This window comes from Pipistrellus hanaki, assembly GCF_964339955.1.
Source record: "Pipistrellus hanaki genome assembly, chromosome: 9".
Taxonomy (NCBI): Eukaryota; Metazoa; Chordata; class Mammalia; order Chiroptera; family Vespertilionidae; genus Pipistrellus; species Pipistrellus hanaki.
This window is the reverse complement of record NC_140511.1, coordinates 45,298,949-45,313,856: the sequence shown is the minus strand read 5'-3', so window position 1 is coordinate 45,313,856 and position 14,908 is coordinate 45,298,949. Positions and strand designations below refer to the sequence as shown.

The 14,908-nt window shown below is 36.6% G+C and overlaps 2 protein-coding genes across 2 annotated transcripts; one reads left to right on the top strand and one right to left on the bottom strand.

The window, feature by feature from the left end:
• Window positions 1–4,348: 4,348 nt before the first annotated feature.
• LOC311627734 (olfactory receptor 51I2-like) lies at window positions 4,349–5,299 on the top strand (the record flags this gene model as incomplete). The annotated part of the gene is made up of 1 exon (XM_084894294.1): window positions 4,349–5,299. One exon carries the CDS (start codon window positions 4,349–4,351, stop codon window positions 5,297–5,299), a length of 951 nt encoding a protein of 316 aa, XP_084750420.1.
• Window positions 5,300–10,911: 5,612 nt separating this feature from the next.
• Window positions 10,912–11,880, bottom strand: LOC311627712 (olfactory receptor 51Q1-like; the record flags this gene model as incomplete). Its single annotated transcript, XM_084894272.1, has 1 exon — window positions 10,912–11,880. One exon carries the CDS (start codon window positions 11,878–11,880, stop codon window positions 10,912–10,914), a length of 969 nt encoding a protein of 322 aa, XP_084750398.1.
• Window positions 11,881–14,908: the final 3,028 nt, after the last annotated feature.

The window sequence follows — 14,908 nt, the reverse complement described above, 5'->3', positions numbered from 1 at the left end:
AACATGGGACTTGTTTGTGGCTTTGCCAACAGGTCAGTTGAAGGCTTAACCCTATAGTCGCTCCCTAAATAAGAGACTGGAAAAGTGATTCTCAAAGTGTGATTCCCAGACTAGTAATATCAGCAACACTTGGGAAATTGTTGTGTATGCACATTCTCAGGCCCTTCCTCATATATCCTGAACTGTAAATTCTGTGAAGTCCAGTAATTTGTTTAATAATTTCTCCTAGTAACTTAGATATCCATTAAAGGTTGAATATCAGACTAGAATATTTAGGACAATTTCAAGCAGCTTTGTTTAGACAGAGAGATTTCCATGACAAAGCTTGGGAAATGAGATCTTGAGAGATTGTGAATTGTTTCTAAAACTTGGAGAAACTGACTTCTAGGTATATGCTGTTGGTGGTGAAGGAAAATGCAAACCCATAGCCTATGATCTCCACAAGTTGGTACAGATATAGCACAGAAATAGCTAACCCAGAAAATTTGATGAGTCATCTAGCCACTTTATAGTCACTATAAAAATGAAAAGTAGAGAGAGTTCTCAAATTGCCTCGTTGAGATATTTCAAAATTCCATAAAGGGAAGGAAAAATATTACTCATGACCATCTTGTTTGCTTCCCTGGATACATTCCACCACCTAATACAAAAGAAAAAAGAGCTCTCTCTCCTGCCATTCCTTCCCTCAATACACCCATACTATACTTGAAACTGAAATAAGGAAGAGGTAAAATGAAATGAGAAGACTAAGTTCTTGTGATAATAATTATATGGGGAATCTGAAATTGGGTCTCTAGAAAAACTATGTATGGTACAATTACATTAAAAATATCACCTTTCCCCCCCATTTGAACCTCTACCCTCTGTATATAAATATAATCCTCTCTACTGATCAAATTCCAATTTGAAGAAATGCTGTTCTCCTGTAACCATAAAGCTGGTAGATGGCAAAGCTAGGACTCAAATCTACCTCTGTGTGACTTTGAGCCCCATGGTCTTTCAGTAACCTGGGATATTTCTCCTGGAGAACACTTCAATCTTGAGCAATTTGGTGGAAGTTTGAGTGGGAATCAAATAGAGAACAGTAAAAATATTGAGTAAAGGCAGCCATGGTTACATCCTCTCTTGGTTAAATCCTAGGCCTGGATCTGGGCTCTAAGCTTTGTTACCCAGGCTCTCAGTCTTGCAATTTTCCCACCAGGCTCTAAGCTTTAGGTTCTTCATAGAATATAGATTTTAAACCCAGAATTCAGAAAAATAAACTCCGGGTTCTGTGCTCAGAGTTCCAGTTCTGAGACTGGATAATTCCAATTAGAAAAGGATGTTGCTATGGAGCTTGGAGTAATTTGTCTCCATCCTGTTCTTCATCATAAGGAAGGAGTTGGAATTTGATTTTCCCTGTGTAGAGAGGGAATTATCTCCAGGGGACATGCTTTTTCTTTCCTTCCTGCTCCCAAGGTGAGATCTAATCCTCCTTTTCCCATCACCAGCACAGAATCACACTCAGGCAAAATAGGACTCCGGAGGCACTGACCTCTGGGAGCTCTCATTCAAAAATATAAAAAGTTTGCCTCTTTGCTTGGCTAGTTCCTGCCAGTGGTCCATTCTGGAGCCACTGTGAGCTCTTCCAATCCAACTAACATTTCTCAAAGCTTTCTCAGGTGAATTTAAACCAATTTGTGTCTTCTAAGCATATGCACAAAAAGTGTGTTTCTGTCTATAGTTCTGCTTGTGCCTCTGTGTGGTTCTTTCATTCTCATTCATGTCTCAGTATCTTTGAGTGAATTTCTATTGATGCATATGTGAATGTTTGTATCTTAGCCATGATTTGTTTAGCCTATGATGGAGATAGAAAAATCCCCAAATTTTATTTTCATGCAGGTTTTCTATGAAAAGAATACTACTCATGAAAATGCCCTTGTAGCCGCCAAAACACTCTCAGACAGGGCTTCCAGGGACTGCTTTAACTGTGGAAGGCACATGATGTCTTACATCAGGGACTGAAAACTTGCCTCTGTTTTGGCCACACAGATTCCCAGCCATGATATTCTCAGTGTCACAGAATAGGAGAGACCTTGACAGTCCGGAACATCAGGTCTGAGGGCAGAAGTAGAGTTGAAAGGGCCTTTAATCTCAATTAAACATTGCTATCCAAAGGTTTTCAGACTTTGAAAATCTCCACTCACAAACATATTATTTCCTGTGCAAGTATGACTCAGAAAAATCTTCTTTACCTGAGCCCCAGACTATCACCCTGTGATTTCCATCTGTCACCTACTATGTCTTGCACCTACCCCATCTCCATCTCTTCTATGGTATCTTTTTCTCAAAACAAGGTATCATTGGTTCCTTGAGCAGTCTTTTATTTCATCACACAAAAAGCCATAATTTTAATAATGATAGAAACAGTACAAATTTCAAACTAAATTGCTATTACTCTTTAGAAACACCCCCCCCCTAAAAAAAAGAAGAAAAAAAGAGGTTCTCATTTTTTAGATAATTACATTGTTAATTCCATAATGGTATTTACAACAAACATTATTACTGTTGTTCTTCCCACTCAAACTTCCAGAGGCAGGGTACACACTACCTCTGCTCTCAACACGTTTGCCTGTGACATGACCAGTTCTGTGCCTTTAACTTCCACATCTGTTTCATCAGCCTTTTCCTCTTCACTCTCCTCTTGTGTGTTTTCTTGAATGTGGGAGGCAGCTTCACCTTGAACTTTGACGGTATCATCAGCTGCTACCTGTGCTTGCTGAAATAAATTCTCGAACTTGGCTTCCCCCAACACTATGTAGGTAACTACAGCGAGGCTCTTATAGACCTCTGGTTTTGTGAGGACAAAGTGGACGTTCTTAATTCTTTAGCTATATGGACCATTTCATATCAACATTGGTTAATTGCAGGATAAAGAATTGATAACAAATCAGTGATTCCTATGTCCAAGTAAGTTGGGCTAAAGAATAATTTTATGATTGGACATAATTCAAATTTTATACTAATTATGACTTTACCTTCCTATTTCATATTTTTAAAATTTAGTTTACATATTTAATTTATTATATTTTACTACATGATGTTACATTATACTACATTTTACTGTATTGTATTATATTATGTATTTTTTCACCTTCTAGTTGGGATTTAACTATTTTATTCTGATCTCTTGGCCACTAATTGAGACCTTTATCTCTTTGTCTTTGTTCTCTTCATCAGCTCTAGATTAAATCTGCTCTTTTAAAGCCACTGTTTATTTATTTAATAGCCCCTCTGAATTCTCTTTTTAAACACAGAGCTCACTGGTGTATTAGTATAATTTTTATGAAATGTCCATATCCTTTATCGTCCTTATTCATATTTTTCTATTTGTCAACTTTCTCCCATCCAAGTACTAACCAGGCCCGACCCTGCTTAGCTTCCGAGATCAGACGAGATCTGGCGCGTTCAGGGTGGTATGGCCGTAGACTATTTGTCAACTTTCTAAAATTAGAGTCTCACTTTCACTCAAAACATCCCCCCCTCCAACCCCCAGAGTAAAGTCAGACACATAGACACTGCCATTTCTCCAGAGGTCCCTGTTTTCTCAGACCCACATAGGCAGAGCTACAACTCAATTCTTTCTTACAACTTTCCCTAGATCAGCCAGGTTTTATTTTCATCCCCATAGTGAAACAAAAACATCAGTACAGGAAGAAATTGATGCTTATTTTTTTGGAACATTATTTACTCTTGCTCTTTTTGTCTTAGTATCTCCCTTAGTTTACAAATGGACGCACTGAGTCATGGGAAGGTAAGATAGTTGCTCAAGGCACACTGAGAGTAAACTGTAAATTGGGCTTCAAACTAAGGTTTGCCAGAATCCAGTGTGGAACTCTAAAACACTGAACATATGTTAATTTTCTCACTTGCATCTAATATCAAATTAAGAGAATAGTGTTATTATTATATCTACTTTACAAGTTAAAAAAACCCCACAAGCTTTGGGTTAGAGTATAAATGAGATGTCCACATTACATATTTAATAACTGGCTGAGTGTGGATTTTGATCCAGTTCTGATTTATTCCTCTCTTTCTGCTCTTAATTTTTAAGTTATGTGATCATAAGATTTTGCAGTCTCAAACATTTTCTAGGATTCTTGCTGTTAAGGAAGAGGACGTGGGAAGAAAATGTCTGTTATATTTTTACCCAGAAGAATGTAAATGACTTCAGCTTTCCTCCACCTCTTTGTACTTCCCTCCTTCACACTTAGAGGTGGACTGCTGAGGCAAAAGACCCTATAGGTGGGAACTAACTTTGTTCTGTTTTTCAAATGACAGTTGAAGACTGATCTCTGCTATGGGTGATATGGGAGCCAAGAACAATGGAAGTCTTGATCTCCTGTCTGTCTTTCTGACTGGAATCCCAGGATTGGAGCACCACCATGGCTGGCTTTCCATTCCCTTCTTCACCATGTACATTGTGGCCATTGTGGGCAACAGCCTAATCATGGCAGCAGTGCAGGCAGACCCTGCGCTACATGAACCCATGTACCTGTTTCTCTCCATGTTGGCTGTGACTGAGGTGGGTGTTTCTGTGTCTACACTGCCCACTGTCATGGGCATTCTTTGGTTTGATGCCCGCAAAGTTGACTTTGATGGCTGCCTGTCTCAGATGTTCTTCATTCACACTTTCTCCTGCATGGAATCAGGAGTCCTCTTGGCCATGAGTTATGATCGCTTTGTAGCCATCTACAACCCACTGCGTTATACAGCCATACTGACCCTGCCCCGCATTATCTACATGGGTCTGGGCATTACACTGAAGAGTGTGACATTCATGGCCCCCCTGCCAATCCTTTTGAAGCAACTGCCCTATTGCCACACTAACATTCTCTCCCACTCCTACTGCCTCCACTCAGACCTGATCCAGCTGCCATGTGCTGATACGAAGCTCAATAACATCCTGGGCTTGGCCGTTGTCCTGGCCACTTTTGGGTTGGACTCACTGCTCATTGTGGTCTCTTACATACTGATTCTTTACACAGTGCTGGGCATTGCTTCTGGGGAGGGACGGTGGAAGGCTCTCAACACATGTGTGTCACACATCTGTGCGGTGCTTGTGTACTATGTGCCTATGATTGGTGTGTCTGTGATGCATCGCGCTGCTAAACATGCCTCACCCCTGGTCCACACACTCATGTCTAGCATCTACCTCTTCGTGCCTCCTGTGCTCAACCCCATCATCTATAGTGTCAAGACTAAGTCAATTCAACAGGGAATTGCCAGCCTGTTTTCTTGGAAGAGAGAATTGCTCTGAATCACTCCAAGGAGGCAGGGACTTTGAACCAGTTCATAAACTCTGATGGTGGTTCTACTATAGACAAAGCCCTACACCAGGCATTTTGAAGAAGAATAGAAACAAGGAATTCAGTGTTGACAAGGTTGAATCTGAATTATACGAGATATCCCTAACTCTTCCCATCTCATTTCTTACCAAAGCACATGTATCTCTGTCAGTGCACATATGTATGTCATCTCTAACAGATATGATAAGCTTGAGAACAGAGATCACATGATTCTTTTTCCTTTTCTTCTTAGAAGTCCTAGCAAAAAGCCTAGCAAATAGTTAACAGCAGAGGCTTTATATTTAATGATGTTTGGAATGAAAAAAATACAAAGATCTGTTTTGGTGAACTAGGCAGGGATTAAACATCTCTCCCAATAAAAGATCATTCCAAGAACATGTCTTTGATTAACTTTAGGTGAACATACTTTTTGGTTTGCTTCAGATAGTCATGGTTTATACTTATTTTCCTCAGCATCATTATTAACAGCACTCCCTTTTCCTCTCAAATTGTCCTTGTTTAAATAATATTGGAAAAATACCTATGAGGCAACTGCTTTTCTTTTTATGAAAGTAATCAGACTATCCCTATGATCCACTGTACAATGGTCTCCATCCCCAGAATTTATGTATCAGGGGACTCTGAGAATGAAGAATAGGTGGCCTCAATTTAGGCACAAAATAAAATATGGATAGCCTCATAAGGCCCAGGTTTAAGATCTTAGGAATCTCAGCAAAAGCACCAAATTGTGCTTTAATAGAATCTCATGCCCTATTTTTAGGGCCAAATAGCTCTGATTTCTCTGTGTCTGGGTATTCCTGTTTCTCTTCCCCCCAGTCCCTCAAGGCTTCAGTAATCTCATCATTCCATGTGGCTGGTATATTTTTATCTGTTCCTTCACTCCTCCTCTAGCTCTGTCAGCATAGGTCTAGTTGACATTGCTTGTTTCTGCATATGGCTACCTCTGGTTTTTTGAAGACCTTTGGTCAAAAAGGAAAGACCTTTTTTACACCTCTTAAGCAACACAGGTCTATGTAAAATGAACTGATAGGATTTTGCTGGTTGGTCAGTAACTGGATTCAGATTTTCAGCTTCTCCCACTCCAGGTCCCCCAATGACCATGTAAATATTTTTCTCACCATATTATATTCTTCCTAACCTCATCCAGCTCATCAGGGGCAGCTTTAAGTAGTGGTGTATTTTTGTTATTGTTGGTGGTGTGTTTTTTGTTATCGTTTGTTTGTTTGTTTGTTGACAATAGTGATTGCCAAATTTGTATGTACTTTCAAAAATAATTAATTGGAGGGGGGAGGACCCTATGTATCTTCTCATGCATTTTCAGGCTGACATATACAGTTTTTATTATAAATTTACCTAGTGGTTGAGTATGCATTTTGGGATATATAGTAAATGTAGTCAATTTAAAATAAATTGTTATATTACATATTTAAATATCCAATGGAATCTAAATACATTATGCTTTGATACCTGACAAAATAATTTATAAAATACAAATAACACATTCATTAACATTCATATATTTTACATTTGTCCCTTTGCTCCTTAAAATTAAATTTTTATTTTACTTCCACTGAATAGTTTTGACCATATCATGTATTTTTATATTGAAACTATTTTAACTATCTATCATAATTATTTGCAAAAAAAAAATATATATATATATATATTTAAATTTGATGTTTAAAAATTGGTAGCCTATAAAGAATTGTTTAAAAAGTATATGCTGTATTGAGTTACTTTCCCAATACTGATTAGGACATAACAAATATAACATAAGCATAATGTAACTTTTGATATATTAAAAGTAAAATTTAATTGGAAACCCATCTCTTAATGGAATGACAGTTTTTTATCTAAAAATGAATATTAATTATTAAATGAATGAGAAACAGTCAGCAATATTTTTCTATTAATTTTCTGTCTTTTACATTAATGTAACAACATAAATAAATTTTATAACATAAATAAGATGTTATGAGAATCATTTCATCATAGGTCAATGCCATTTTTAAATATTTTTGAAATAACAAGAACCATGTATTTTAATTACCTAATAAGTGATAACTCCATGGGATCCCTCTTTATCTTTTGTTGAAAACAATAAAATTGATACTATTTCTTACACTAGAGTACATTACCCAGTGTTAGGTATCATTCATTTTATCAAACTTTCACCAATATTTTCAGGAGTCCCTGTGTTTGGTGTCTCAGGAAGTTTTACTCATTGTGGTGTATCATAGAAATATTCCAGATGCCTTTGAAAACTATGCCTAGCCTTTTTTCTTATAAATGAAATTTACTTTTTTTTTTTTTTTTTGTAAAGTGAGTAAATAAGATTTTGTAAAGGAAGAAACAAATGATGTTACAGAGACACATTGGAAAGAGGTACATACACTCTTGAAAAAGCAATTTAAGCAAAGAAACTTTATGGTCATTTAATATCTAAATATTAATTCCCCTAAAATTTCGTGCTCAGGCACTTCTAGGTATATTCTCATTTCCCTACGGGAACACATAATTAGTATGAAGACCACTAGATTAGATACTCACCAGTGGAAATTTCTATAAAACCAATGTGACTGTTCTGGAAAATCTCTGACAAAATCTCATTGTCAAATATCAGGGAAATAATTTATTCTGGAGTGGAACCTGAAAACGTGGGCGTAGCTAGGAATGTCTTTCACTGAAGAGTGATTAACTACTTTCTTCACTTATTTACTTCACTTATTTTTGAGCACCTATTACATGTAAAGGGTAGATATACTAATATTTTATATTTAAATGCAAAATGTAGAATAAATCTAAAAACTTAACAATAAATGTTCCAGTTATTTCTTGGGCCTGGTCTAATATTTCCTTCTAGGTTTTAAATGTCATGAACCGATGGATATACCATGTAAGTCACAAGTCAAAAGCATGAGCATATACATGAGTAAACTGAACATACAATAAATTCTCATTTTAAATAAGATTACATTCACAGTTACTTGTTCTGGAAACATGGTTGCCTACCAGCAATACTAAGTGCAGATCGTTTTTGATAGATTTATTTCATAATTGTTCAAGAATTCAAGACAGAAAAATAAAAATAATGATTGCATGATTATAAAAATATTATGTTAGAACATTACCTAGTAAATCATTATGGCTATCTTCTGACCTTCTCAAAGACTATGACTTTGAGGAATAATTTCTAAATGAAAAAAATCCAGATATTGCAGCCTTTAAACCTTAAGGTTAAGTTTAAAGGTACACTGACTAATATGGTGGCTACCAGCTATATATGGCTATTGAGTCCTTGAAATGTGGCTAGTTTTAATTCACATGTACAGTAATGACATATGACCAGATTTTGAAGACCTAACATGAAAAAATATTATTATTTAAAAAAATGTAGAATATGTTATTATTTCTAATAGGTTACACATTGAAATGAAGGCATTATATTTATATTGTATTAAACAACATGTACCTTGAAGTTATTTTTACCTATATCTCTTTTGCTTTTTAATGTTGTTGCTAGAAAATTATAACTAATGTGTGCTTGTATTATATATTTATTATATAGCACCAACTTAGGAGTTAAAATATGAAAACTGACAAAATTATAATGAAATAGAGTATGAATTTGAAATTATCTATCAGCATTTATCTGATAGATAATATATATATATATATATATGAAAGAGGAACAAACTATGATTTTAATGACTAGAACTTAGCTTCATTTATGTAAACCTAAACTCACAAAAAGAAAATAAACATTTTTGTCTAGGGAAAGAAAACAATAGAAAACGTAGAAGAACAAAGCATAAGGGCCGATTTCCAGATTGAATCTTTATTTGGCCATTGGTGCAGTTGGGTGGCTCAGTGGTTGAGTGTCAGCCTATGAACCTGGAGGTTCACAATTGGATTCAAGGTCAGGGCACAATCCCAAATTGTGGGCTCAATCTCCAGTAGGGGGCATGCAGGAGGCAGCCAATCGATGATTCTCTGTCATCATTGATATTTCTATGTCTCTCTCCATTTCCCTTCCTCTGTAAAATTAATAAAAATATATTTTTAAGAAATTTGTGCATTGTCTGCAGGTAATGATCTGTGAAAATAAAATTCAGTTGATAGATAGCTCTGAACAAGAGATTATTATTGATATCATATGCTCCTTCTAAAAAGAAACTGGCATAATCCCAAGATGTATTTTTCACCTTATGTTGTTTTGGGACATTATCAAGCCTGTAGCATCCATTGAAAAATTAAAAAAAAAAGTCTCATTTGATACATTTCCTTGACTTTTTTTGACATTAGATTTCTTGGTCCTAATTTCTCATATTCTGACATTGCTTATGCTTTTGATTCTATAATTTATTTACCTATACCAGCTGATTCATTGTTCTCAAAAGAAACATGCTAATTTCTAGGCTCTGGAAAAAGACATGGAACAGAGAGGTGGAGAGAGGAAAGGTTATTAGAGAAGGAAGAGATCCCCTCTTCACTTATTCTCTGCCTTTAACCTCTTAATCCATTATGCTTCCATGGAAACCCTGCATATTTTTATTCAAATATAAGTTAGTCCTATTATTGGACACCCATAAATTCAGTAATGAGTAGTTGTGACCATTACTGTGGCTGCCTTTCAAACGGATATTTCTGAGAGAGTTAACCTGGTTTCAACAAAAATTTTATAGTCAATAAGGCTGCATCCCTTTACAGGAGCCTGTTCTAATACAAAATCCATGATGCTCAGGGGAACCTGCCCCTAGGAATTAAGTCTTATTATGGACATTGAGATATTTTTTAAAAATCTGTTTTGTTCAGAAAAATGAGTTTCTATTCCTACAAATATGATCTGTAGACTTAGTAAAAATTCTATACACTAAGAACTTCTAGCAAGGCAGGAATCTTGTTCCAGCTGTGGGGAATCTAAACACCCTGCCCCGATTTAGACTCTGCACGTGGACATTAGGTCTGCTGAAATCATGATGTGTGTTGTTGATTAGGCAAACCTGAATAGCTAAGAAACTTCCTGTGGATCCATTCTCCTTCAAAGATTTCCCAGTCTTTCACAAGAGAAAGTCAAAGCACACCGCCAGTAGGGGGAGCCAGGGCCATAGAGCTAGTGTTTACCTGATCACCTTAAGTGGAGCTAAGAGAACAGGTAGTGGAGCAACAACAAAATGTTCCCTTCTTACTTATTTAACCAACCCCATGGGAGAGTAGAATATCCAGGAGGAAAAACAAAAATGAAAACAAAAAACAAACAAAACAAAACACACACAACTTAAACAGATATATATTAATTGATGAAGCTCATCCCACTGGCATAGTTGATAAAGTGGGTTAGATGTGAATCAACTCATATCTGAATCTTTTTTAGATAGAATACTTACTTTCAGGTCGTCCAAGCTTAACATCCATTGAAAGCAAAAATCATGTCATACTGCCTTAAAAATAGGGTGGCATTTTATTTCACAGTCTCAGTCTTCATTTAGCAATTTTTACTGTACTTTTTCCATAAGCTTACAAATCAAAGTCCTTAGTAATTTAACCAATAATTCTTTCATCTTTAATGCCTGTTTCTTTGGGAAAGAAGACGCATAATTCCCTGGCGGATTTGCTTAGTCTTTACACTGTAGATGATGGGGTTCATCACAGGAGGTGCCAGCAGGTACATATTGGCCATGATAACATGGACCAGTGGAGAGGCATGCTTGGCAAAGCGGTGGGTCATAGATACACCAACCATGGGAACATAGAGAACCAGAACAGCCAGAATGTGGGACAAGCAGTTGTTAAGAGCTCGAAATCTCTCAACCAGGGAAGCTACTCCCAGGACACTCTTCAGAATCATTGCATAGGAGAGCACAATGAGCAGAGGGTCCATCACAATAATGAGCAACACCAGAGCAAATCCATACCAGCTGTTGAAGCGGATGTCACCACAGACCAGGCGAATCATGTCCTGGTGAAGGCAGTAGGAGTGAGAGAGAAGGTGTGAGTGGCAGAAGGGCAGGCGCTTGAGCAGGAAAAGGGAGGGAAGAACAGCCAGAACACAGCGGCAAATGATGGCTAACCCAATCTTGGCGATGACTTCATTGGTGAGGATGGTGGCATAATGGAGGGGGCGGCAGATGGCCACATAGCGGTCAAAGGACATGGCCAACAACACAGAAGATTCCATAAAGGAGAATGTATGAATGAAAAATACCTGTGCAAAGCAAGCTTCAAAGCTGATCTCACAAATGTTGAACCACAGGAGCTGCATGACAGTGGGCAGGGTGGTGAGGGTGAGACCCAGGTCAGTCAGGGCCAACATGAAGAGAAATAGGTACATGGGCTGGCGGAGGGATGGCTCCGTGCGGATTACAGTGAGAATAGTAGTGTTGCCCATGATGGAGATGGTGTAGAGAAAGCAGAAGGGGCTGGAGATCCAGATGTGGGAAGCTTCAAATCCAGGGATGCCCGTGAGGATGAAGTAGAAAGCTTCTTTGGTGGTGTTAGTCACTTCAAACATGACTGAGGAATGTGGCTTCATGTTCAGAGTCTTTGCTCAGAGAGAACACAAATATGATTTCTGTTTTTGCCCTATTGGACCTAACTTTCCCAAATAAAGGTTCAGAATGGTTGGGCAACTAAGGAGAGATAGAAGAACACAATGCTTGCTTGTTTTTAGTCCATCTCTGCAGAGGTTGCTTTCACTCAAACCTTATTCCCTGAAAACTCAACATATTAATTCATGGGAAACACTTTTTTAATTCTCCTGCTTCTGTTTTACCACTCCTGTTTAGTTCTTAGAACCATGGCATCTGCCTTTCATCCAAATCCTGCTACCAATACAATTCTCACAAAGACTTAAAATTAACTCCAAAATGAAAATGTAATGGCCAATATTTGTTTTTAATCGAGTCTCCTTTTAAATTTTCTTGGATAACAGCATCCTTGCCTGTTTCCCTTTTTCTGAGGTCATCACTATTTCTTTCTTTATTTCTTGTTCATTTCATCATACATGCAGGTCAAATTTACTCTAGGTTAGTGCTAATTTCTGATCTGTCTTCTTATTCTCATGAGTTAATGTCATCTGATGCTGAAGCAAAGGTCAGAGTGTGTAGGAGAGAAGTGAGACTAGAGCCCAGATGAGGACTATCACACTTATTGATTGCTTTCTATGTTTAGTTACTGCCCTAAGTGCATTCCTTGGTATTAACTCTTTGCATTTTCTAACAGTACTCACCATCCTCTCCTTCTTTATCCTGAACATTCACAGAGAAGGCTTACCTGTGATTTCTCCTGCCTGGTGGTTGGTACCCTCTTCTTTATATTTAGATTTTGTTTTCTGTGTTTGACCCACAGGATAGCTAAATTATAAGCTTTTGCAAATCTCTAGGCTAGAAGAAGAGGGATTATGACATGTCCCTTAGGTTTATAATGAAGAGGCATCTTGAGACTTGGGGCGCACTGGGAAGCCAGGATGTCAGCTCTGTCCCTAAGAGCCTTTTCTGCCCCCAGTATCCTCATTGAGCAGCAAATCAGAATACCACATGGAAGTCCTGTTTTTGTTTTTGTTTTTTAGAATTTTTAAAATATGATTTGAAAATACATGCTGATGCTTGAAATGTTTAATCTCTTAAAAATTCAGTTCCAAGAAACTTTCTTCTGTAAGCAGTCTGAAGTTGAGGCAGGACTACAAGGGACAGGATAGCTACAGGTAAAAGGAAAGTCATGCACCACTTTCAAGAAGCAATTGCCTTGCAGGAACCTCTGGAAACCACAAAGATCAACTTTTCTAATATATTTATACAATAAGGAAATATTGATAGGTATATCAAAACTAAACTAGAAAGAAAAATTGTTTATTAGTTTTTTGGTGGCTCACTTAATGATTCACACAAAATTATATTCCAGTGGTTAAAATAATTTAATGTAATTCAATAAAAAAATTAGAGGAAACAATATAAGCATTTTAATTTTCATTGAGAAGGACTATAAACATAACAGCAATAGAAACAAATCACAGATGAAAAGATGAGTAGGTGGAATCACAAAACATTACATTTTTCTCTGTAATAAAAAATGGAGAAATTTACAATTTCAAAACCACTTATGAAAACATGCTACAGAAATAATTGATATCCTAAATATAAAAAAGTAAATGTATTAATATTTAGCATTGCTAGTAGCACAATAGATTAATAGGAAGGACCATAACAAAGTTCACAACATATAGGGAAATATAATTATAAGCAAGCATATTTCAATATACTTCACAATATAATACTATGTATTACAAAACCACCTTACCCAAGAATTTAATAATAAAAAAACTAAATACTATAAATAATGTTTTAAACCTTTCAAAATAGCAGAGGCTTTTTTTAAAATTTATTTTTTATTTTTTTTATAACATCATGCTGTACAGATAAGGCCATAATAATGAGGAGTATTTGTACTTTCCTAAGGAAGTAAAATATGCATAACAATTTCTGGAAAACAATTTTAGCACAATTACCATATGATATCATTCACACACTTTGAGTCATAAAGTTCAATTCTGGAATTAAATGATGAGGAAATTATTTTAAATGAGACTAAAACTTTATCTTAAAAATAGTTATTTGTTTTTTATAACAAAATAATAAAAAAGTAGAAAGAAACTAAGTGGTCAATATTATCTATATATTCATATGCATTAATATTTACTATGCATGTAATATGCATATATTGATTGGTGTGTATATATACATATATATACACATATATATTAGTGTTATTTATATTTAGATATAAAATCTTAAGTGTCCAACTGTCCAACCATCTGACTGATAGCTATGATGTGCGTCGACCACCAGGGGGCAGACACTCAATGCAGGAGCTACCATGATGTGCACTAGCAATTTAAAAATAAATGGCACCACGGACCTGGCACCACCAAACCAACACTTGGCTTCCCCCAAGTGGGACACAGCCCCACCACCACCCTGGAGCAATAGTCCACCAAATCGCAACCAACACTGCCAAGATCCCATGGCGCAAAATTCGGCCCACAGCCCAGCCCACCCCAGAAACGGTGGCAGTGGGCGCTGAGTAATGACATCAAGTATCCATGCCTGGCTTCCTCTCCCTAGTGACTAGGATCCTTAAAGTTTCTTCAGCTCAGGAACACAGCTTGCTTTATAGCCAGGTAGAAACATTTTACACTTTAACCAAATGTCTGTGAAGCATTTTTCCCATGCCACATCTCATTTGATCCTCACAGAAGTCCTGGAGTAGGAGACTTCTAGATAGGAGACTCGGTAGAATTCTATTTTCTTTTGATTAGCAAGACATGAATAGTGATATTCAAATATTTCTTCTAATAAATTTCCTTTCAATGTGCATGAATCCATGCACCAGGACACTAATTATATATATAATTCTGGAGATCATTAAAGAATTTTAATCTTTGGATAAAGATTTGGGAGTTATATATACTTATAAAGTAATTGATGCTGTGAGGGTCAAGGATACTGCTAACAAAAAAAGATAGAGGAAGAAAACAAAGGCCCAGGGTGATTCCTGAAAATTAT